This window comes from Gallus gallus, chromosome 6 (assembly GCF_016699485.2).
Source record: "Gallus gallus isolate bGalGal1 chromosome 6, bGalGal1.mat.broiler.GRCg7b, whole genome shotgun sequence".
NCBI classification, from domain to species: Eukaryota; Metazoa; Chordata; class Aves; order Galliformes; family Phasianidae; genus Gallus; species Gallus gallus.
The window spans coordinates 1,490,575-1,514,173 of record NC_052537.1 but is presented as its reverse complement, the minus strand read 5'-3'; the positions used below and the strand labels follow the sequence as shown (position 1 = coordinate 1,514,173).

General features: G+C 38.4%; 1 protein-coding gene across 3 annotated transcripts in view; it reads left to right on the top strand.

Annotated features, from left to right (window-relative positions):
• BICC1 (BicC family RNA binding protein 1) overlaps positions 1–23,599 on the top strand; it is a 97,937-nt gene that overhangs the window by 50,117 nt on the left and 24,221 nt on the right. Inside the window, exons 1-4 of one of the 3 annotated variants that reach the window (XM_046942779.1) lie at positions 1,370–1,868; positions 21,441–21,520; positions 22,128–22,286; positions 23,383–23,436. In XM_046942779.1, coding sequence (XP_046798735.1) covers positions 21,500–21,520; positions 22,128–22,286; positions 23,383–23,436 — 234 coding nt within the window. In that variant the 5' untranslated portion in view covers positions 1,370–1,868; positions 21,441–21,499. Of the gene's footprint in view, positions 1–1,369; positions 1,869–19,432; positions 21,316–21,440; positions 21,521–22,127; positions 22,287–23,382; positions 23,437–23,599 lie in introns of those variants that run through there. The other 2 variants (XM_015287965.3, NM_001199507.2) reach the window with 2 other exon arrangements.

Here is a 23,599-nt window from a genome sequence, read left to right as displayed (position 1 = left end):
AAATTTGTGATGACAAAGATGAAACATCCAGGGTAGAAACCTCTAAATTGCTGTATTTTATTTCATGTTATACTCACTACAACTTTTACAGTAACGATTGTGAAATGCTTTATATTGTGTATCGTTATAGGGGTTCATTCACTCAGGCTTGATAAATGTTTTCTAAAATTTTTGAATTGCAAAATGTTTGGACTTACCATATATAGAATTTAAACCATTTGCTAATTAAAAATTGTTTCAGTACAAAGCTGCTAAAATAATTCTTTACAAAGGCTAGAATTCGCAAATCAATTATCAGTTCTCAGTAGTTACATACAGACCGAAACAGGAATTTCCTGGCTTTAATGAATACCAGATGCTGCAGTCTTGCTTAAGTGATGAGGGTAAAGTATTTTGAAATGCATGTTTAGAAAACACACAGAGAGTCTTGCAGTAGCATCTTTAAGAAAGCTATTTGTTCATGTTAGCAAAGAGATTCCATATCATTAAGGCTTTAGAGAGGGAAGCAAAATATTGTGAAATAGCTCTGTGATGCCCAATTCTTCTCTGCCAGTGACTGAAACAGCCAGGATTTATGTTCTGAGCCATGTGCCTCTGGGATGCAAGGGCTGGAGTTCAGGGCAGGCCAACAACTAATCTGGAGGTTTCAATTCTTTCCAAGTTCAGCGAATTACAGATCTAACTGGGACAGAGGAATTTTTATAATTGCTCTCTTGCAGCTAATGTACATCTTCCTCCTAGTATGGTTAATGTTGCTTGGAAATGCTGTGAATTGTCTTAAAGATTTATTCAGTAGTACTCAAGTCCACAGCAGGGCATGGAACTCTAGGTGATTTAAAATGTTTGCCCTATCCCTTTCCAAATACTTCTGCCCTCTTCTTGGTCCTGTTATTTTGTTCAGCCTTTCTTGCTATGCTGTTCCTGCTGTTTATGTTGTTATATGAAGGGACCAGGATGGATTAAGACAAACTGTAGGTAATTTTAACTGTTGCATGTGTCTTTCTGTGCATTTGCTAGCTGCTTGAACCCACATTGTCCTCAGTCGTCTTCATTACACGGTTGAGTGAATTAGTAATGCCTAATGCATGGAAGCAGTGCACACTGATGAAAACTATGATAGCAGCAGCACATGTTGGCAGTTTAAGGTGCTCTCTAGGAATTTTGGGAAATGAGTTGGATTTTAGAGTTAAGATTTCATGCATTTTTCACCTCTTTGATTCCTCCTCTTAATGTTTTTACTCTTTCTCTCTCTGTCTTTGTATTTCAAGAAGTTAGGAGGGTGTGTGTGCTGAGAGCACAGGCAGCCCTGCAGTAATGTTTGGCCAACAACCAGCCCGCAGATAGCTTCATCTGGAAAGTCAGTGACACTTGGCAGGAGTGAGTTCAGAGAGTTGGAGCAGGGAACACCTGGGGAGATTACAAAAGGTGGTAGAAGGAAATGTGAAGCAAACTAAGAACAGGGAAAATCCAGTGTTTCTGAACTTCTGGTAATAAAATAGTGTACATGGAGATTGGCTTGCATATAAGCAGTTCAGCATTTTGTTTGCCAGTTTTTAGTGTCACATGTGCAGATGCTTCATAATTTACATGTGTTCCTTGGAGAGATTACCTCATTTCAGAACATGCAAATGTGTCCGTGACCATTGCAGCTATTGGGACTGAGCTAAATACCAGATTCACATAAAGGCAAGATTACTGTTCCCAAATGGGGATTTCAGTAAAACACACAGCATAAAAGCTGGGCGACACCTCAGAATTGTTTATTGTAGTGTATCATGGATGCAAATGAAACGTGAATGGTTGTGTTTGAACAGAATATTTTCATCTGAGTCAGCGAGTTTATTCCTTTGGAAGCAAATGGGGTGCAGGTAAGGCAAGAATGTTCTGCATGTGTTCTGAAACTGGGCGCTATGTCTGTCACGTCTTCCATAGATGACTGCAGTGCTCCCTCTTCATGCTCTTTTGGCACATGGCCCGTGGTGACCATGCAGCATTACCTGAGGCACAGGAGGAGAGCTGCTTACCAGACTTGAATATTTTTTCTTTCCTTTACAAACTATATTTGCTATTCTGTACCAAGATGTAGTAGCAGAAGAGAAATGGCCCTAGTCCTCAAATATACTTAGACTAACAGGGCAGGCGGTTGGGAACTTAGAGCACTGTGAAAAGTGTGTGGCATAAAGAAGCGGTCTGGCACTCTCAAAGCAGGGGTTCCTCACTGCATTGCTGTTGATTTGTAATAAATGCAAAGTTGGGATAAACTAGTAGTTTTCTCTATTTCCACTGATCACTGAGAATGCAGGAATACTAAAAGGGTTCCAGAGCATGCTACTAAATTGTAAGTTAAATAACCATCTTTCTAAATACCAGGAGGCTTGGTGTACTTCAGAAGCTGGCATGTTTGCAAAGAGCAGTTATATAAACTGCAGTTTTACCCAAGAATTTGGCCAAGTCTGAGTTTAGTCAAACGAGCATAAAAGTAACTGAAGATTACCTAATAGTTTAGACTATTTACTTCTCTTATATAACAGCTTATGTTGAAAACTGTAGACTGTTTCCAGTGGTTTGGCAGCTACAAGACTTGATGACCTTGCAGTTTATAATGTAGTGCTATATGTGTGCATCTATATGCATGAAGAGAAAGAAAACCATGCATGTTGAAGAACAAGAAGTTAAAGGCTAGTGTTGTCTTTTTCTCAAGCGTTATTTGTATGTTATTCCTACTTACTGTATTTACAGCCATAATGGGGCTTTGTTATTCTGTATTTCACTTATATGACATGGACTGAAGAGAGATTAGTTGTTCTCTTTTTTACAGTGCATATATTCTCTATCAGCTTTACTTTTTAACCTAAATTAGAACAAAATTCAATTTGTAGGTAGCTGTGTTATGGAAAAACTGCTGGTGTTGGCTACATGACATCTGTTAAGACCCATTGAGCTCAAAGATATTTTTACAGTTTTGGCTGCAGGCATGGTGGTGCTGTTTCTCGTATTTGACTACTCTCAGAAACAAGGACAAAAACAACTGGGAAAGAACCCACCTCACAACCCAAAGCCCCATATGTAGTTATGACAACAGATGTGATGTTAGCAGTAAGAATTATATATTAAAGTATGTGTCTATGGGTATTCTGTACAATGTTATAAGAGCATTTCTGAAGGCATTCCTAGAAACCAATATTGAGAAAACAGGTCTTGATTTTACTTTTAGTTTTTTTAATCTAGATATATATAACTGGCATCACATAAAATGACCAGGGAAAAAATCTTTAGCTTATTTTGGTACTCTCCTGAATGTAAGAGTAGATATCGGACTAGCCCTGTTCTGCATGAACCTCATAGCTGTTAGTATAATGTAGGGAGTTACTGAATTCTTAATGGAGAGTATGAATCTAGCCCAGAATAAAACCGTATGTGCCAGTGTATATGAAAGTAGAAAATAAGCAACTCTTTTGTGAATACACACAGTAAGTTTGAATGTTCACAGACTTCTTTACGTAGATTTAGATATTTATATTTTCAGATTGAGGCCATGAACTTTTTCAAATTCATCTGTTTCATATATACTTGGTGAATTGCTATCAGGTTGGGAAGGGGAGTTTTCATCTGTATGTGAAACTGAGCTACAACATCAGGGATTACTTTTTTAATAAAGATTATAGGTTATTTACCTCCCAAATGGTTAGAGTTGTGTAAAAACATTCTTACAAAGACTAAATTTCCTATTGGCACTTGATTCGCTTATCTTCAAAGAATTGATGGTATCCTGCTGCTTCTGTAGGAAATTTGATCATGTAAACTGTGGTGATGGTCTTCAAGCACTTAATCTTGCATAAGCACCTGAAGACATATCACAGAAGTCCTATACTATCATTCAATTCTAAAATGAGCCTTTTTGCTTGTAACTGCATAGAACCTTTAAGCTTTGCTTCCTATATCATTTCGTACATGTTTTTAATGTGCTGCAATTGCTTGTATGCTTGCCAGTAGCTGATTTATCACATAGCAAAGATTTTTCTCAAGACCATAGTAAAGACTACTACTTAGTTTATAAGTGGCCCATAGTTTGTGTTTCTGTAAATGCAGACGTGTGCTTTGTGACTGACTTCATGGCAGTGATAAGTGTCTAGTCAGCCCCACCTGAGAAGGTGTGATACTGTGTCACAGAACTGCCAAATACTTCAGATGTGTTTGTGCAGCAAACAGCAGTAATCTTTCGTAATTCTGGTCAACTTCTGTTCCTGACCTGTCTTCATCTCACTGTGTGCTGCTTCTAGTCAAAGTTACTGTAGTTTCTGCTGTTCTCAGGAAAAGACAAAGCAAAACAAATGGACAGTGTAAGACATAAAACATGGCACTTGACCAGGTAACTTTCCCACCTTAAGTTCCATGTTATGAAAAGCTGCTTTATTTATTTAGAGTCTTGTTTTACTCCCGTGTATTTTGATCAGGCCCTTGGAGTCCTGCAGCATTGCATTGAGCTTTTGAGGAGTTATTATATTGGCTTTAACTAGGGATGTGAAATGGTGCACATTTTGTGTGAAGAGAAAGCAGCTAAACTTCTGTGAGGTGCATAGATGTTTAAGTGCTTAAAAAACAAGGTAACTTATGTATTGGTTCATGTTCAGACAATGATGGTTTGCTGTCTCAGCACTGATTTCAGTGTGGATGGGTGAAAGTGCGAGTTCAAATGGCATAATGCTATACTGCTTGTTGTCTAAAGACTGTAAATGATGTACCACATCCCAGTGTGAACTCTGCCGGCAGATAGTGCTGCCCATCCGGGCTGGCTGTGGGCAGTCATAGGGCTGTGTACGGGGATGCCTGGAAGGGGGATGTTCCCAGACAGGAGGAGCTGGGAGATGCCGGGGCCTGTGCATCAGAGCTGTGATTCTGAGCTGTGGGCACCTGCTGTCTGAAAACAGGAGTTTTCCCTCTGGCTGCACGTGGGTCAGTCAAGAGCTGTTACAGGAGAGGTTTTGGAAGCTCTTGTATATGCTGAACTCTTTGAAAGGGTAGATAACAGCAAGACAAGGGAAAATGGTTTTAAGTTCAAGGAGGGAAGATTTAGGTTGGATGTCAGTGGGAAGTTCTTCACCATGAAAGTAGTGAGGTACTGGAACAGCTGCCTAGAGAGGTTGTGGATGTCCTGTCCCTGGAGGTGTTCAAGGCCAGGTTGGATGGGGCCCTCGGCAGACTGGTCTGGTATTAAATGTGGAGGTTGGTGGCCCTGCCTGTGGTGGGGAGGGTTGGAGATTCATGATCCTTGAAGTCCCTTCCAACCCAGGCCATTCTGTGTGATTCTGAATATGTTCCTCTTATGTAAGTGGCAACAGGATCCTGGGGCATTAACTCAAAGACACCTTCAGACAGTAGCAATAGACAATGTTTTTTGGTGACCATATCCCTGGAGCAACTCTACTCCCTTTGTTGTGAGTAATGGTAAAGTTGTGCTCAATCGTGCCCCCTTCTAAGTGCTCCGACAAGAAAGACCAGTAACCAGTTTTGCTAGAAACAAAGTCAAGGCAGACAGAGCTGTTTTCACAGCTGCTGACCAGCATGCTTTTGTGGTCTTATGTCTTGCTTTCCTGCATGCCTGCTGTGTGTCTCTCTGTCTCCATAACCACCTGCTAGGCAGTTCAGCCCTCCAGCCTGGCATGCCCCGGTGTCCGAACCCGCTACTGCAGAGGGAATCCAGCACCAGTGCTTTGTTAGGACAGTACTCTTTTCTCAGTAGAATTTTTGTAAAGCTCTGTACTTTTGGTTCCCAAGCTAAAAAGTGTAGGTCTGACTTTATACCAGGTCAGTAAAGGTTTTCTTAATCTTGGCATCTACGTGCTTTCTACTTGCTGGGCCCCATGACAACAGAACGGTTGGGTTGGCTTTATGGCTGTGGGCTGTCCATGCAGTAGAATTCCTGTGTGCAGCTTTCTTGACCTCACTGAAAAAAAAAAAAACACCTGAGATTCATTCTGATATGTGGCTGGTAACTTTGTACATAAATAGAATTAAAAACAAACAAATTCTTTTAAATCTACTTACATCTGAGCAGCACATGAATTTAGCAATGGAATGCTTTTGCATATTGCAGACAGTTGTGTCAGTAGGTTAAGGATACCATAGAATGTTTCTTGAAAATTCTAGTAAGACTTACTGAGGAAGGAATAATCATTTCTTCTATCTGCAATTGTTTCATAAAATCAATCAATTCATTCCGATGTGGCGATCTGGCAAGTCGCTAGCTTTTTCTGTTTATCAAAATGGCATAATGATTTTTGTGCTTGACCTTTCTACAGCAGAATTAATGCTGTTTTGCATTTCCACATAGGTAAATATTAGTGAGCTTGATCAGTGGTCTGTTTGAGGTGAAATAAAACCAAATAACTTTATAAACTGAAATGCAGAATACCTTCATTTTGGAAGTTCGGTAAAGTACAGAGAAATACTTGCTCAGTGATTTTGTGGCTTTCTGTAACTTCGCTGGATTGTAGTTCAGATCACCTGAAATGCTTCAAGATTTGATCTAGCTGTGATGGAATTGAAATAAGCATTTGGAACAGAAGTAGGATTACAAAAATGCCTTTATCTTCGTTGGGATATGGGGGCGATGATCAGATAATTCCTATCCATCAGAGCCAGGCTGTTAGGCTTTAGAATGTATTTCTAAAAGATACAGAATAACAAACAATTGATGATAGCAGCATTTCTATACCATCTGCTTTTTGACTATTACCACTCACTAGTATGTTATTCCTTTTGTGAAGGGATTATACATGATCTTTAGGACTTTTCCATAAGAGACAATCAACTCTGAGGATGTCAAATGTCAGTTGAAGCCCATAGTGTTTTTGGTTTTGTTTTGGAGCGTGTTATTTATCTTGAATTTGATTGGTAAAGCATTGAGAAAGGACATGTGTTGTTTCATTTTGAACTCACTGCTGCTTTCATGTGTTTAAACCCTAATGGTTCATAAAGTTTCAAATGTATTTAAGAAGTTTCTGGGTATGCATTTTATATGCTATACTAGTATCAAGCATTCACATAAAACAAAATTTTTTGCAAGCCTATTTAAGGATGCTAATTAAAATACATCACTTATGCATCAGGATTTGGCCAGTGAATAATAATGATGTGAGGTTAACAAACAAGGTACAAACTTCTGTGTTTGATTTGAAACAAGATTGACCTGAGTGCAGGAGGGTGGGACCCCAAAACAGCTTTCAAGAGCATGAAAAAAAATAGCATACACCGCAGAAACCAAGTTTAAGAATTTGTCAGACTTTGTGATAATAGTGCTAATGAAAAAAATCATGTGATAACTTACCTGAGGAGTCAGAACAATGTTTTCACACTCTAAAGAAATAATACCTAATACACTCAATTTTGTATTTGAAGAAATCCCACACTTACGCTGTCATTCCAGTCCCATGCTACTGTCTTTCTGTAGCTCTCCCATGTGCAATCCTCCCCTCAGGGAGGGGATGTTCCAGGTTTACTGCTGACTGCAGGAAGAATAGTTCTGCCATATTACCCTCTCCAAAGTGGTGCACCGCCTATAGACTGTCTAGAAGTAAAATGTGAGTATCATACATGCTTTGTAGCTCTTGCTGTATTAGAAATAAAATTCTGATATTTATGTTCAAATTGCTTTCATTTCAAACATTCTTCATATTGTGGATTCTAAATATAGCCCAAGGCTGTGCCGAAGGCTGACTGCAAACACACAAAACTGTCATTGATAAAAACTCTTTAATGACTTAGTCTGGAAACACTAATTTGAATCACATGATCTTTCTGGAGTAAGCAATAGGAGGGAATATCTGAAAAACAGCTATAGTATGGAATGGTTTTCTGAACTCTAAGCTTTTGATCTGAACCAACTTAACTTTGTATAAGTTGTGCTAGTAATTTTAGGTCTTGTATATAGGGCAAGACTAATATTTCCTGTAAAGCAAGTCAGCTCCGAAGAGCAAAATCCAGGCATAAATAGTGTTCTTCGGATACATACTATTTCCCCCCTATATAGTGAGCAGTTAAGAAATAATTTTTTTGGAAAATGTTTGTCTTGAGCTCTGGTAGCCTGTAGGTCTAGCTGTGTGGCTACAGCTGCTAAATTGGTATTGTTTGTCTATTGAGATTGGTACTGTCCAGTGATGTTGATCAGCCAAGGCTAGTCATTGAGAGCTGCTGGCAATGTTTGCCCCCCTACCTTAACTGACATGGAAGGGAAAAGCAAATGATATCTTGTTAATGGGAGGAAAGCTGTGGGAAAGGAAGAAGTTGGAGGTGAGGTGGAGGGAGAAGGGAGAAACGTGGAAAGGAAATGAGAGGTTGATGGAGAGACCAAGGTAAGTTGGAAAGATGTAGATGTGGTTCAGCAAATGTTTGCAGGAAGCATGAGGGTAGAGTGGAAGTCTCAAAGAAATGAAGCTTTTGAAGACGGAGAATAGCAGAGTTAATAATGAAGGTGGCATAAGAGAACAGGAAAACAGATGAGTGGTGGAAAGAGGAAGGTACTGGGGAGAAGAAAATGGTGTCAAGGAATATTCCAAGCAGGGAGGAGGGTTACTACCCAGCATTCATGGCTCTTTGCGATGGGACTTCAGATACACATCCTCATCTTGGAAGTGAGGTCAGGCACCCTTTCAGAGTTTGTACTGGAAGAGTATCATGGGGAAAAGCTAGTAAATACCATTATGTTGATGCAGGTTTTGCTTGCTGTTTTAAACTGGTGACTTAATATTTACCATGCTACCATTCTTATACCTAATATCTTAATGCCACTTCCATAAAGATTTAGCTTAGATGACTTCAATCTTGGTTAGGTAAATTCTTTAACAGTTGCCATGTCTTAAATCAAAACATACATTTGATTTTAAAATACAAGGAATGCAAAACATAGTTTCTTGCCTGGGAGTTGAGGATAGTGGCACTTGCTGCTAAAAAATAAAACAGGGTTAGAATATGTGCAAGTAAAATGAGACAACAAAAAATTAAATTTGAGTGCAAATAACATCTAGTGTATTATACTTGTGTTCAGTGCAATGTTAGATAATGTAAACTGCTTGGTTTTGTAACACTGGAGGAGAATAAAACATGATGAAATGAGCTGAGATAGTACTGGGCTTCATGAAAATGCAAGCTATTTTGTGGAATTTGCTTGAAGTATTGTCATGCCAAACTTTTCCCATCAAGAATTTTGGCAATAAATTGGTAAAATTATACAAAATTCTATGTGTGTAAAGTGTGTCTGTGTATATTGCTCTTCTCCCTTTTCTACTATAGCAGTATGGAGTGAAATGTAGGAGTGCTATTAGTGTTAGCTTTTCTGCATGTGGGTGCTGCTTCTGAGTTGCAGAATTATAAATGTGTGAATTGGCATGTGTGTAAATATACTTATGTCACTTCAAAGAAATCTAAGTTTTCAGAACATGTACATGTTCTAGAAAAAGAAAAAAGGAAAAGATCAGTTATGAATGTTTAGGTGCAGTATTTGTTCTTTTCTCTGCTTCCAGGAAATGGAGGCTGTATGGCTGCCCACCCTTAAAGTGACTGCTATATAGCACTTCTGCTACATTTTCTGACTACATTCCAGTACTGGTCAGTGTTTTTATTGATTACTAGTGGATGGAATAGTATGTAGTTTTAGAAGTATGCAAATGGCATCAAGGTAGAAATGCAACTTTTAGTCAGAGCACACTGAAGAAATGATAGAATATTACTGAAATATTTGATGTAGGCTGCTTTGAGAAGAAAGGTGGGGAATACGGTGTTGAAGAAAGGGGTTTATCTGTTACTACACACCACTGGTTAAACAGACTGTGCAGTGTGATGCTATATCCCAGAATAAAGCAAAATGGGACATTTTTAAATTCATTGCTTGTAAATAAAGGGAAGGATTATTTTATATTCACAAGTGAAACCTCAGAAATACTGTCATGCCCAGTTAGCAGCACTGATTGTCAGGATTTGGACTACTTGAAGAAATTCCTGGGAATAGCAGAGAGGAGATGCTTTGAAAACAAAGTAGGAAAAGTTTTTCTTAATGTTTTGTATATTAAAATAGTAGTAATTTATGTAGCATTAGTAAAAAGGTGATTGTTATCAATGTCTTAGTACAGGATTATAAGCAAATACTTCTGTTGAGAAGAGATTTCTTACATATTATAGGGGACAAGGATAGATAATACTGCAGGGTTGTTTGTGGTGGTTTGCTGGTGTTTGGTGGGTGGTTTTTTTTTTTTTGGAAAACTTTTGCTCCTTCCTCTCTTGCAATTTTAGTAAGACTTGTACCATAGTCAGCTGAAAATGAATGCCTTATAACTTGTGTTTGATTATCTACATTTGGATTCCTAAATCTGTATCTGGATGTGGTATCCTTTTCTGCTCTGTTCTCATTCTGCTGGCAGGGAAAAGGAGTGAGCACAGAGCTGGGGTGAGTGTAGGTGCAGGAGGGGGGTGTGTCTCACAGGGCTGGACTCTTCGCACTACTTTGTCCCTTTGTAGTTTTCACTGTTTCTCATTTCATACCTCCATCAACATACGGCTGTTTTGTCTGTGTCACAGTTAGTACGCTGCCATCAACGCTGCCCAGATGTTTATAACTGAGCAGTGAATGTTCTGCTGTGCCAGCTGTTTTTGCTAGTGGGTGGCAGGGTACCCAGATGTGTTGGGTTTTGAAGAGCCCTGCATGCAGCAAGTTGTCCCTCCCACCTGTCCTGGCCTTCTGTAGTGCACAGAAGGTCAGGTGCAGATGTTTGGAGACCTGTGCCTCATGTAGGGAAGGTGAGGCTGCAGAGGGTTGAGTGAATCAGCCAGAACTTGTGGGAGATGCAGGGTTTCTTTGTGTTGGTCACTGAGGATTTTCATTCTGAAAACGTTTCAAATCTCTGCTTCCTGCTGCCATAGTGGGCTTTTTTTCCTTTTTCTTGCCTGACCTATTTCAATTGGTATTGGCTTAACCTTAATGATACAGCCTTTTTTTTTAAAAAAAAGGAAGGCTGTAGGTTACCTGGGCAGTGAGGTACATGAGAACAAAGCCGCTAATTCAAATACTGCATAACCTCGTGCTCAGCGTTGACCTTCAGGGATTGCAACCTAGCCATGATAGCATGCCTGTGCTGGTCACGTTTTTGAGTTTCTGTCAAGCAGCCTCTTTGATTTGTAAGTCTTGTGGGTGCTAACAGCTTTTGGAGTGACTCCTTTGCCTGGTCATAGCAGGAAACAGAAACAATTTTGACTGATTTTTGTCAGACTAGAGTAAGTTGAAAGGAACTTTTGAGTATGGAATTTATTAGTTGAATTATCAATGTTTATTTGTTACATTTCTTTACTCAACTTGAAAGCTAGAATTTTGACTTGTCCTCATTGAACAGAAAACATGTCTTCTGCCACAAATATTTAGACAGCTGAACTGTGGGGACAATTCTCAGCTGTCTTAATGTTGTTTGTCCACAGCTGTTGCTCTGCCTTTTCCTACCTTAAAATGATTGAACAGATTGGTTGCTAGGAAGGGGCTTTATTTTCTCTTGCTATAGATATAGCTAGTGGGAAATCAACGCTGGAAGCTTCTCTGCTTCAAATGGTAAATGTAGAACTGAAAACAGAGAAGTCTGCTTGTCTTTGTTTCTCAGCATCTCAAATGGAACTCAGCAACCACCAGTACCCTCTTCCCGAGTCAGTATGTTCTCTACCTGAAGGCCCAGATTTCCTATACCACGCTGTATTCTATTCTAATGTGCCAAGAATAACCATCTTTGTATTTTGTCATCTGAAAGGCACGTGCATGTGGGTGCAGTCTTCCATGAGTGGTTGCTTTCATCAGGATGAGAGAAAAAGCTGAAAAGCTGGAGTTGTTCTGCTGCTTTGTCTTTAGTGCTTAGCTTGTGAGTAAAATGAAGGAAATTGTAGTCTTTATGTATTCGCTCCCTGTGAAGTTTCCTAATTAACCAACAGGCTACCTGTTGGACAGTAATTTAACTAGGGATCATCTTCACAAGGCTTTGAAAATGGGTGAATATTTTCCTGAATGTGTTGCTAAGGCTATCAATACATAATTGACTTGAAGATTTAAGGCGAGTCTCTTGCTGACATTGTGTTTATTGTTTGGAATGCCAGATTAATTACAACATGTACTACAGGCTCTGTGTTATGAGCTGCATCTGCTTTCTGTTAACTTTCTCCACAAATGAGAAATTGTCGGTGCAAACTGCTTCTCATATTTTGAAGAAAAATCCCTTAACTCTAATTGCGTAGTTCAAAAATTCAAAGAGTAGTTGTGTTGAGATCGCGAGTTAGTCCATTCCTTTTGTTTCTGGAGGAGCTGACTCAGGCATGGATGTCTCCTCTCTGTTTTGCAATAAGTGAGGCGACTGTCCCAGGCCATGCAAGGCTGCAGGAGTTGATTCTCTTTGATTAGAGCTGTTTGACGTGCACAAACTCACAGCATCGCCCATGCCAGCAGCTGGCGGCACAGGGCTCATTTACTGGAGTTATTTATATGAGCCTTCAGCTTGATACCATTTCAAAAAGCAGACAAACCAACTAATTCTCCCTACTTTGCATGCAGAACAGGTGAGAACTGAGAAACCTTTAAACGCAAGTTGCATTCGCTGAAGGCTTATCTTGTTTGAGGGGAGACTGTTGAGTCTTCTGTGCTCAGTGCTTGTGCTGTATCTAGTGCTGCTTCTATACCGAACTAGGAAATCACAAATTAGTATTAGCTTAGAGAAACATACAGTACTTTCTGGTCACCTTTGTGAATGATTTAAGGGAGCACTTGAAGTAATGAGTGAGGTAGCAAGTGAGAATGGTAGAAGGGGAAGACCAAAAATAAAAGTAAACTTACGGAAAAAAATGACTTCAACTGTTGTTATTCCTGAAGAAAAGTAGGGACAAAGTTATAAGCTTTTCTGCTTTCAATTGAGGCTTGTTGTGTGTTCTGTAAAGAACAGCAGTTTGCTTATACTCAAGCAGATAAGGCAGAGCCAAAATACAAGCACAGCTATGATGGGAATTATCAAGGGGCTCGTCCAATGAGAGCACTTGGCAGGAATGGCAGTAAAACTAAAACTTCTGGCTCTGGGATGCAGCAATACAAATTCATATCATTGTAATTAAATTTCTTGAATACACATTTGTTGCTATCTGTTCTGCTAAAACTGGCATTAACTGATGCATTGTTCTTAGATTTCTAGGCTTTTCTTGCCATTAGCAGTACCTGGCAGTGTGCTCTGAGAGTGACTGCTCTTCTGTGTCATCTCCATGGTTCTATTTGAACTCAAACTTGGGTGCTCAGTAGGAGATGAACTTTTCAGATGTGAATTTTGCAATTGATCTTATGCTGGAGATAGACAAATGTACAGAATTGATGCAGAGCAGATGGATCTGAACCATTTCCATGTAGATGTTGCTACTTAAGCTGTCAAGAAGGTTGTTCAAATGTTTCTGTATTGCACTTGGCACCATTCTCTTAAGAAAACAAAACAACCGCCTTTGCACTGTTCGTTAGAAACACAACTGATAAAAGACACTTCTTAAAACTTCATTATCCAGAAGAGGAATTTTGTTTTTCCTTTTCATACTAAACCATACTAAAGCAGAGGAAGTCATAGAGTATTTGTAATTGTAACCAAAAATGGTATCCTTAATTATCTTTGTCTTTAGTCATCATGTGCCTAATGCAGTCTCAAGAACCAGCTGTTCCTGTCTTTCTGATAGATGTTTATTTCCTATCAGTTCTCAGATTGACTGTTGTTTGCTCTGTTCACACAGGTATTCTCAGTGCAGTGTTCAGTACTGAAAGGCTGGTTGCATCCACCCGTTCCAGCCATGTAGTTGGTGCTAATAAGTTATTCCCATAGTTCTATAGGATACAACTTACTCACTGGGATGCAGTTAGTTGGGGCAATAAGGCATTAAAAGGAGCGGTAGTAATCAGGAGGCATGAAAATGCAAAGTAAGTGTAGATGGATTTAGATGCAGGGCAATTTGCAAAGAAGGCTGTGCGTAAAGCATATGTTTAGGTGGCTGAATCAGATGCAATGATGTGTTTTCCCTTTTATTTAGCAAAGAACAGCTACAATGACTTTTTTGAGGAGTATGTGCATACATTCCAAAATTATCTCCAGGCTTATGCATTGTAGTCTGGAATTTGAGCATGTGTGCAGTGAGGATACAATGCTGTTAGTTCTCACAGGAATTTAAGTCATCTATTACTATTCTTTTTTTTTCCTCCCATTATTTCTCATTTTCTTTCCCAAGCATTGTGGTTCTGCATTTGAGCTTTGAGATACAGTGACGACTGACTACTAGTGAACTATTAATTCACTCATATTTTTCATACTCAAGACATAACAGACTTTGTCATGCTAAGGACTGCCTTCCTTGGTGAGGCTGAAAAACAGCTGTCTAGGGAGTAGCAGTGTTGATGATGTGCCTTCTAGTGCCTGAATGCATTTACAAAATGTCTCTAATGATGATATTTAGAAGAAGTAAAAATAAAGAATCTAAGCTAATAATAGGAAAAGTGCTCTGATAACTGTGTATCTGAAGTGGAACTCTTCAAGTGACTACAATTAATTCATTCTCATTTCTTCTTTTCAGGTTTTCTTCTCCACCTTGGCCTCCCCCTTCTCCCTTCAAATCCGATTACTTTTCTGTTCAATTTGCCATGCCTTCTGTTACCTCTCCCTTGTCTTGCCTCCTTGCTTCTACTATCAGAGAAGTCTTTTCCTCTGTCACTGGATCCGAAATCCAGTCATCAATAGTTTCACTCCAAAAATAATAAATTGTGCAGGTAATCTATTTTTAAGCTTATCTGATATTTCTGGCTGATTGTTGTTAAAGTTTTGAAGACCTAGAATTAAATTTCTGGTGTTCTGCAGTGACATCTTCAAGGCTGTGATTTGATGTACATATGCACCTGGTTTTATTCATTTATGAGGTTACATCAAACAGCTTTTACTTGAAGTAGCCCATTAACATTTTTAAGGTCATCTTTTAAACTATCCTATATAATACATGAAGTTGGAGGAATGATATTTCATTTCTCAGTTCTACCAAATGTTGCACAGTGTTTCTTCAGTTCTTTGTTTTTTGTGGAGGAAGACGGTGTCAGTGCTGCTTCACCCAGTCCCTGCTTCAGAAATCTAGTTATGTGGACCCATCTATGTACACATGTTTGTGTATCTGTGTCCTTTTTTTAAATGCTGGAGAGAAGTAAGGAGGAGATGGTGGGCTTCGCCACCATATGTTGTTACAGTGTGCAGAACTGAAAGGTGATGCTCTGATATCTAATGCTCTTCAGGTACCTAGCAGTAGCCACAACGCAAAGTGAGTCAAGGGCTGCATGTGAACTGCTTTCCCTGAAGCTGTGGCAGCAGCTTTCCACCTTCCTTGTCATTGTGAGTAGAACTGAAGTTCTTCTAAAGAAGGGTTAGAGTTGAATGCTAGTAAGAGGGAAGGATGAGAGTCAAAATATACATACATATATATATATATATGAGAAGCAAGAGTCTCTCAAGTACATGCATATGTATAGGCAGTGGTTCTAGCTTTTCACAAGAGTATTTCATAATCTGTTCATCCACAACAAATAAATGCCCCAGAATTCCCAGAGCCTTAGGATATGTCTACTCTGAAGATGCTGTTAATTGCTTGCAGTCCATGTTGAGTTTTGTGGTGCTTTGGCTGGGCTTTTGATCATCCCTGCTTGGCCAGCTGAAATGTTTTTCTGATATGACAGTGCTGCAGTCTAATTTAAACTATGTGAGAGAAATTAAAAAATAAAAATAAAAAGAAACCCAATCCCATGGCATTCCGTGAGGATGCGGGGGAAGGTTGCACTAGGAAATGACCCACTGTGTTCTGCCTCAATACAAGTAGCTTCTTTCTTCTGTGATTTAAATACCAGGGAGATAAGTGAATGCACTGAGGTGTTTTGGAGAGAACAGTGAGAATTCTTCTAAACTGAGCAAACAGCAAAAAGTGCCCAAATGACAAATTTCTTTTCTCATTTCATTGAGTTAATTTGCATATGCCCTTAATTGCTTGCATTTGCTGTGTGCTTTTTGCCTTAATGTTTTTCTCCATGGAACTAGATTGAGCATGTTTCAAGTTTATATTAGGCATTGACATCAAACCTCAAACCATCTCAGTCACTGAATATATCCACTCTAGCAACTGTGTACACAATATTTCTTATATTATTTCAAAACATTTATCTCTTTTCTGCATTAATACTAATTCCTGCTTGACTTTTTCTGGCTAATTCAGTCTTTTACAGACATGTTTCATGTTGTTGCTGTTGTGTGAATAGTGTTCTTTCTGTTGAGAACATTTGTGTGTTCATTTGACTTTTTGGTATAGCCTGTTGAGTTTTTACTAATTTCTTCTCAGCTGATAGTTTCCTAACTTGTCTTTTCATAACTTTTCCTTAAAAATGCTACATCTCTTTTGTCTTTTTCCTTGAGGAGCTCAGAGTTGATTATATACACATGGGCTATCCCCATCCTATTTAGCTTCTTACTGTGAATGACTGTCATCTGCCCTTGTGTTGCCTAGTTGTCTAGCTGATTTTGGAGTAATGATGTTTCTGTAATGTAAGTTGATCCTGTTCATTGTGTAAACAAGGTAGATACGTAACTGCGGTCTGAAGAGCTTGCTCATTAAATGTGATCTCTGATTTACAGTGGATGCCTGCACGTTAAACGTCTAATGATTTCAAAAAATGCCTTGTCTGGCAGAAGTTAGTGTAGATTCATTTGCAGTGGCACAAACGTGGTTTTGCTTGGGGGAATTTTATTTTGTTTACAGAAATGCTGTACACAATAGTAGCAAAAAAGCTGGAAGCTTGCTGGTAGAGCTGTGGACAAAGAGGAGGTAGAAACACTGCCAAAGTGTGGAGTGAGGAATTTGAGGAGAGGAGCAATAAAAGGCCACTTCAAGGCAGGAGTCTGGCAAAATGTGGACTGTTGAGAAAAACATCCAACATTTTCTGTTGTGCAACTTCAGCTTTCTATTTTATATCAACATTCCCTTATACTCAAAGGAAACCAAACTGTTAAAGTAAGTTGCATCTTTTCCATTCTTAGGAAAGATACTCCACCTCAAAACAGTTTACAAGATAAATGACGGTACAACAAAGTTTTTCACTTCTTGCAGGACATGAAATGTTATTTAAGTCTCAATCTTTTCCAGCTTCTGATGGTGTACAGCCATATGTGCTTTCAGCGTGCAGGTTTTCCTGAAGTCTTTAGTCTTCGTAGCAAGTAGTTCATAAAGATTCAGTGTCTCATTTCTTCTTTCATAATAAGCATCTTATCTTTGCTGTAATTACACCTTTAAAATACATTTCCAGTCAAGGGAGCTGCTAAGTATGGAATTAAGTCTTGATTGTGTTCAGAAGCCTATAAGGGGGGAAAAAAATATGGGAGGACTGTTCTAGTAAAAATGAGTACAAAACCAATGTCCTTTAGGATAAAATAGTTCATGCTGTCTTAATGGTCTGACGCAGTTGTCATCTGGAGGAGAATGGCCTTCCTGTGTCCCTGTCTCCCTGAGCCAGTACTGCTTGGAAGCTTACTCAGGGAGTGTGCTCTTTCATGTTAAGAATGTGAGCAGGTGCTGTGAGGGGTTTGGGTTCATCTGGAGACTGACAGGAGGGTGTCCTGACAGTGTTATGGGTATGTTACACCTGCCAGACCTTTCTGCCTGATAATGCTGTTCTCACTCAAAGCAGTGTTAATCATCCTATTTGGGGCTGTCTGATGAGAATGCATTGCTGTGCTCATAGCATGTAGGTGTTTCAAATGGTAAATATAGAGGTTTACCCGAGAAATATTTTTGTTTCATGAGAGGTGAGATTGTAAAATTTATTTAAAAAAAAAAAAATACTGTGCAAGTGCCATGAAACCAACAGTTGCACCTTAAAAAGTAACATGGAAAAGTTTTGTTCAGCCTTACCTAATGTAAGTGCAGCAGCCAACAGGCATCACATGGCACAGTCGATTACTGGCCGGATCTTTAGTTTATGCTGCTAAAAAGTAGTCAATTGGAACAAGGATTTTTAAGGTGTTTCATTCCTTATAGTGGGAATAGAGACCTAAAATACTTAGGAAGCTCAAGTCAACAGTTTTAATTACCATCCTGTATCGATGCATGAAGAATAGAACATGCTCTTTTAATCCTATTCAGTGATATAAACCTTGAAAACAATTTTTGGTTACTATTTGTTGTCAGACTTATGCAGGAAATAGTCTGGATTAACCAAAAAGCTGAAATTGTGGGTGAATGTTTATTCCTTGAGTGGCAGATTGTTTATGTTGGCATACAGTCGTTTAAGTACAAATGCAGCCTGGCCTGCAGGAGGCTTGCAAGATGCTTAGGAGAAATTTGTCTTTTGATTACCCTCTGGAAAGCCTGTTGTAATGTTTCCTGATGGAAATAGGAAGACCTTTACTTTGGTAACATACAGTTTAGCCAGGGGGGAAAAAGGCAACTTGTCATTTTCCTTTGTTATTTGGCAGGCAAGTTGGATTTCAGATTTGGCTCAAAAAACTATGTATACATAATGATAGTGGCTTGATTGTATATATGTACCTTACCTGGAAGAAATTACTGTTATTTAATATCAGGACAGGAAAAAGAAAGTACAAGAACCACTATGTAGAAGGGGAAAATGTGACAAAGCAGTTACAGATTTGGGAGGCTGAATTTGAATCATTAGAGTAGAAAATTTCCCACCTTTTCACATTTTACTGAGAAACTGCAAAGCAACAAGTTGATTCTCTAGAGAGGTATATTTAAGAAATGGAAATGTCTATAGTACACAGAAAATCAGACTACCTGATTCAATTGCTCCTCTGAATTTTTAATCAATTCCTGAAGTGGTGACCTGGTTTTGCACATTGCTTTGGTACTGCATTGGGTATCTGCTGGTTCACCTGACAGCCATACATCCTTCCAGTGCACTCTCAGCTCCTGTGAAGCCCATTCAATGAATTTAACATCTATTGGTTGAACTTATGCTTTTGTTTGCCTGCATTTGTTTTTGTCGTGTGCATGTGTTTCTGTGATTTTACAGAGTTTTTTATTGCAAGATTTTGTCTGAGATGTCATATCTAAACTGCAGTTCCTTGAAGGAGTGAGCAAGCCTCAAAGGAGGAATTCTGGTAACTTAAAAACAAGTTGCTTCATATCCATTTCCAACCACTGTGCCATTGAGAAGGAGTCAAATGAGGAGAGAGTACTTAAGACCTCTTTTGAAAGATTTCATAGCGTATTCTGGATTTCTCACTGACAACACTGGGTTCTTTTTGTTTCTGAAAGCGAGGAATTGAGTTTTTTCCTCTAGAAGCAAGGAGAAGTGCAGTAATACAGAATTACTTCCTTCTGAAGCTGTAAGTATCAACAAAAAATGGATCCAAGTGAGGTGAATGAGGGAGAAAATGCATGACCTGAAATGTACCTTCACCCCTGCATGAACAAACATCACAGAGCAGGAGTGCTTGTCATTGGTACTAAGAGCTATGGGAGGCCAGCTGTGATTCCAGATATTTTTCATACGTGTGACCAAATGGGTATTGAAATACTGTTTACAAATATGTGAAAATCTACCCTGAATTGTTCTTCCTTTTGGTTTTGTGTTTTTCCTGGTTGCCTCTAATGAGCACTTGGAGCACACATCGTGTGTCAGAATCTGCTTCTGGGAATTTCAGCCTGCACCATCCACTTCAAGTATCACTCACAGCTTAAACACATTAGAACCACATGGCTTATTGTCAACTTAAAACAGAGGGGGGAAAAAGAAAAGAAATGCCCTTAAGACTATTTTGGTTTTTCTTACTTTGTTGTGAAAAGGCTGAAGCAGCATATTTTCAGGGCCTCTCTTAGGTTATATGCGCATATCATGTTCTAGCAGCTACAGTTTGTTTTCTTTAAAGAAATATGTCTGTTTCTTAGAACTCAAAATGCCACATTTTTCTTGACTTTCATGAAACTTGGCAGTGAATCCTCTGTTCCTTCAACATTTCTGTGTTCCCAGCTGAATGTGTTCAGACTTCCCAGTGGTAATACACAAGGTTTTTTTATTGCTGGTAAAAAGAGTATCCAAGCATGGCTTAAACACACATTTTTCAACTGAGTACAAGAGGTTGACAATTTTAAGTTGTATTATTGAGCATTTGTGTGCTAGTGAAATATTTCTGTTACTGAGATGATGACAAAAGCAGACGTGTTGTATTACACTGTTTTCTCCTGCCACTGAAAACAAATTTATCTTTGTGAATGAAGATGTTTATACCAGTTGAGTGTAATGAATTAGACCAAGTTAGCATTAATTAGCTGGAAGATGATGTAGGATGTTTTGGGTTGTTTTTTTTTTTGAGGAGAACAGTTCATTTCATACCAGGAGTAAAAGCACTTTTTTCCCCTGCAAATATATTGCAGTATTAGGGAAAGAGAAACGTGCCTAGCATCACCTGCAGGATAAAGTCTGTGTTTCTGAGGCTTAAAAATGTGGGTGGTGTTTGCCTCGTATTTTGACGCAAGTTTGGATTGTGGTATGTTATGGTACTTTATGCTTCTGGACGCCAGGTGGTGCTGCTAAACCATCTAATGTGTTATTTTCATACTTCAGTGTGTGTTAATGCTTGACTTCAGTGATACTCTGCCTGTTAGCTCAGCAGAACAAAGTAGACTTCTTAAGGACAGTGGTTTGAAAATGATAATGCAAATTAGTTTGTGTGTAGAACCACAATTTTACATCTCGTGGGGCAACAGCTTCAATCAGCTGTTGTTAGTTTTGAGTATCTGGTTTAATAGTCAATGTACTGAATGCTTAAGAGATTTGATTTATTCATTATTTAATGGTACTTCTTGATAAATTCAATTAGGAAGCTGCTTCTGGTGGAGGCACCTTCATTTTTATTGCCAGTTTAAGACAGCAGACAGTATTTGTGGAAATCAAATAATGAAGTGATGCTGAGGGTTGGGTGGTGACATCAGTTCCCCCCTTAGGTGTGTTCTGTATGTAAAGCTTGACTGAGGCAGGCTAAGAGCTTTCTCTTTGTCCTCTCAATCTTTTTTTTTTTAAGCTGTGGTTTCATAGCTACATAACTGTATCACAGATGTTATTTTTAGTACAGAGAAATCACATCTAGCATGTGATTTCTATTTATTTTAAGTGGGTTACAGTGTTTAATAAACTCATTGGGTAATTGTGATCTTCTCAGTGAATGGATTGAAGATTACATTTAATTTTTAGCTGAATCCTAAAGGTTGATGGTACAGTTGGTCACTCAACTATAGAAAGTGGGTAAAAATAATCTTGGAAGCTTTGAAAATGCTTTTTTCAGGCTGTTATTGTTTAATCAGTGACAAAAGTTTGATAGATATTGGTTTTCTTTTTTTCTTAAAAGTATTTATTTGTTTTATAGATCCTCATATTAAAGTCTCTGGAAAGAAGGAAAATGTTAAAGAAGCTAAAGAGAAAATAATGTCAGTCCTGGACACAAAAGTAAGACAAAATTTACTTTCAGATCTTAATCCTCTAATTCCGTTGTGAAATGGATCTTTTTAAATGTGCTTATTTAAATAGGGGGAAAAAAAGCTCTTCTTGATGTAGACATATGATGTACTCTTTTCTGTATACATGTAACAAGAGAATACTTAGATAAAGCACTTCTCTGTATCTGAACTCTCTAGGAATAATATTGCCAGCCATATGACCATGCCTAGTTTCTTCATTGGTTTGATGTTTTTATCTTGAAGATCTGAAATACTACTTCATTGCAAACAGTAGATTGTGGCCACTTCAGTAAAAGTAAAGTTCTGTGAAAATCTTCACTGTAACCAATTATTGATGTCTTTGGCTTTTGGGAAATATCTGTACATATGCAGTTTTAAATATTTCATATTCTGTTCCTCCTTCATTTCCATGTTATTTCTGTATTAGAAAATAATAATGACTGTGATCCATATTAAAGTGTCTTATCTGAGTAGAAGATAAGGCACTACAAAAATGCTTTGAAGAGCAATTTTCGGTGTCATTCTTTTAGTTCCAATACTATAAAATACTCAGGTTCTGCTCTTAGCGTATCTAATCATGGGTGTTTCATTTCCAGAGCAACCGGGTAACCTTGAAGATGGATGTTTCACATACAGAACATTCTCATGTGATAGGGAAAGGTGGCAATAATATTAAAAAAGTGATGGAGGAAACAGGATGCCATATCCATTTTCCAGACTCAAATAGGAATAATCAAGCAGAAAAAAGCAACCAAGTATGTATAAGTCTTTTTTAACTACTAAACTTTAGCTATTTATATTGTAGATCATTAGAATATCTTAAAACCATAGAATGGTTTGGGTTGGAAGAGATGTTAAAGCCCATCCAGTTCCCATTTACCTGTCAAGGTGGATATAACTTTCACTAGATCTGGTTGCCCAAAGCCCAGGCCAGCCTGACCCTGAATGCTTCTGAGGATGGAGCATATGAGACATCCATGGCTTCTCTGGGCATATATTTATATCAGTATGAAACAGTTCTAAACTTTTTTCCAATTACCTTTTTTTTTTTTTGGAGAGGAGAGGAATTCAAGTTCAGAGAATTAAGTATTTGTTGTTTACAGTGTAGAAAGGACAGGAGTTCCTAAAAGAAAGCTTTATAAACAGAAAATCTGCGATGCTTCATTTTAATTTTTTTTAAGCTAAAATTACTTTGAACCTACAGAAGTTAGCAACTTAGTGTGAGAGTTCTACTAAAGCAGCGCTATGAAAAGCAAAGCCTTTCTTTTTTTTTTTAAACTCATTGAATCATGGTTAATTTATTGCTAGTTCTGACTCATATTGTTATGTTTTTGAGAACTAGATTTGGTGCATAGCTAGCAAACACAAACATTCTATTATGAGTTTAGCTTCAGTAGAATAAATCATTGTATGTTTTGGACGTTTCCTGTAATGCTAACCATTAGTGAAATGCTTACCTTCTAATCTTGCATCTTGGTGTTTAGAATCTCTCTTGGGCATCCCGGTGGCTTCTCCTCAAAATACAGCAGTTTTGAAACATTCAAGAAAACATACTTAGGAGTTTTGAGCACATAAAGGAGTATTTCCATTATTTAATCCAAACGACTGTAGTGATCACTTGATAAACTTCTAATTGCTGAAGTGTATGTAACCTAAGATGCTGCAATATTCATAGGTAGATCTTTTTTTTGAATGAGATTAAATTTTCAGCTACAGTTTAGACAACAGTTGGAATGTTACTGGGTGTCATTTCAGTGTTGATTCCTAAAGAAAGCATAGGTATTTTAATAAATTTTCAAATGCCTCACTTGAAAACGTAATGCAGTGTTTTCTATATTCTTACTCTTCCAGGTGTCTATAGCAGGACAGCCAGCTGGAGTAGAGTCTGCAAGAGTTAGAATTCGGGTAATAGCCTATTTTAGTGTAATGCTCCTCTTAAGGAAAATATTGCTGTGTATATAAGATCCTTAGGGTTGTTTGGCTCTGTTCTCTGACAGCAGAAATATAGAACGAACAAGTGTATTCATGAGTAATATCCGAAGGGTATTATATAGATTTTACTAGCATG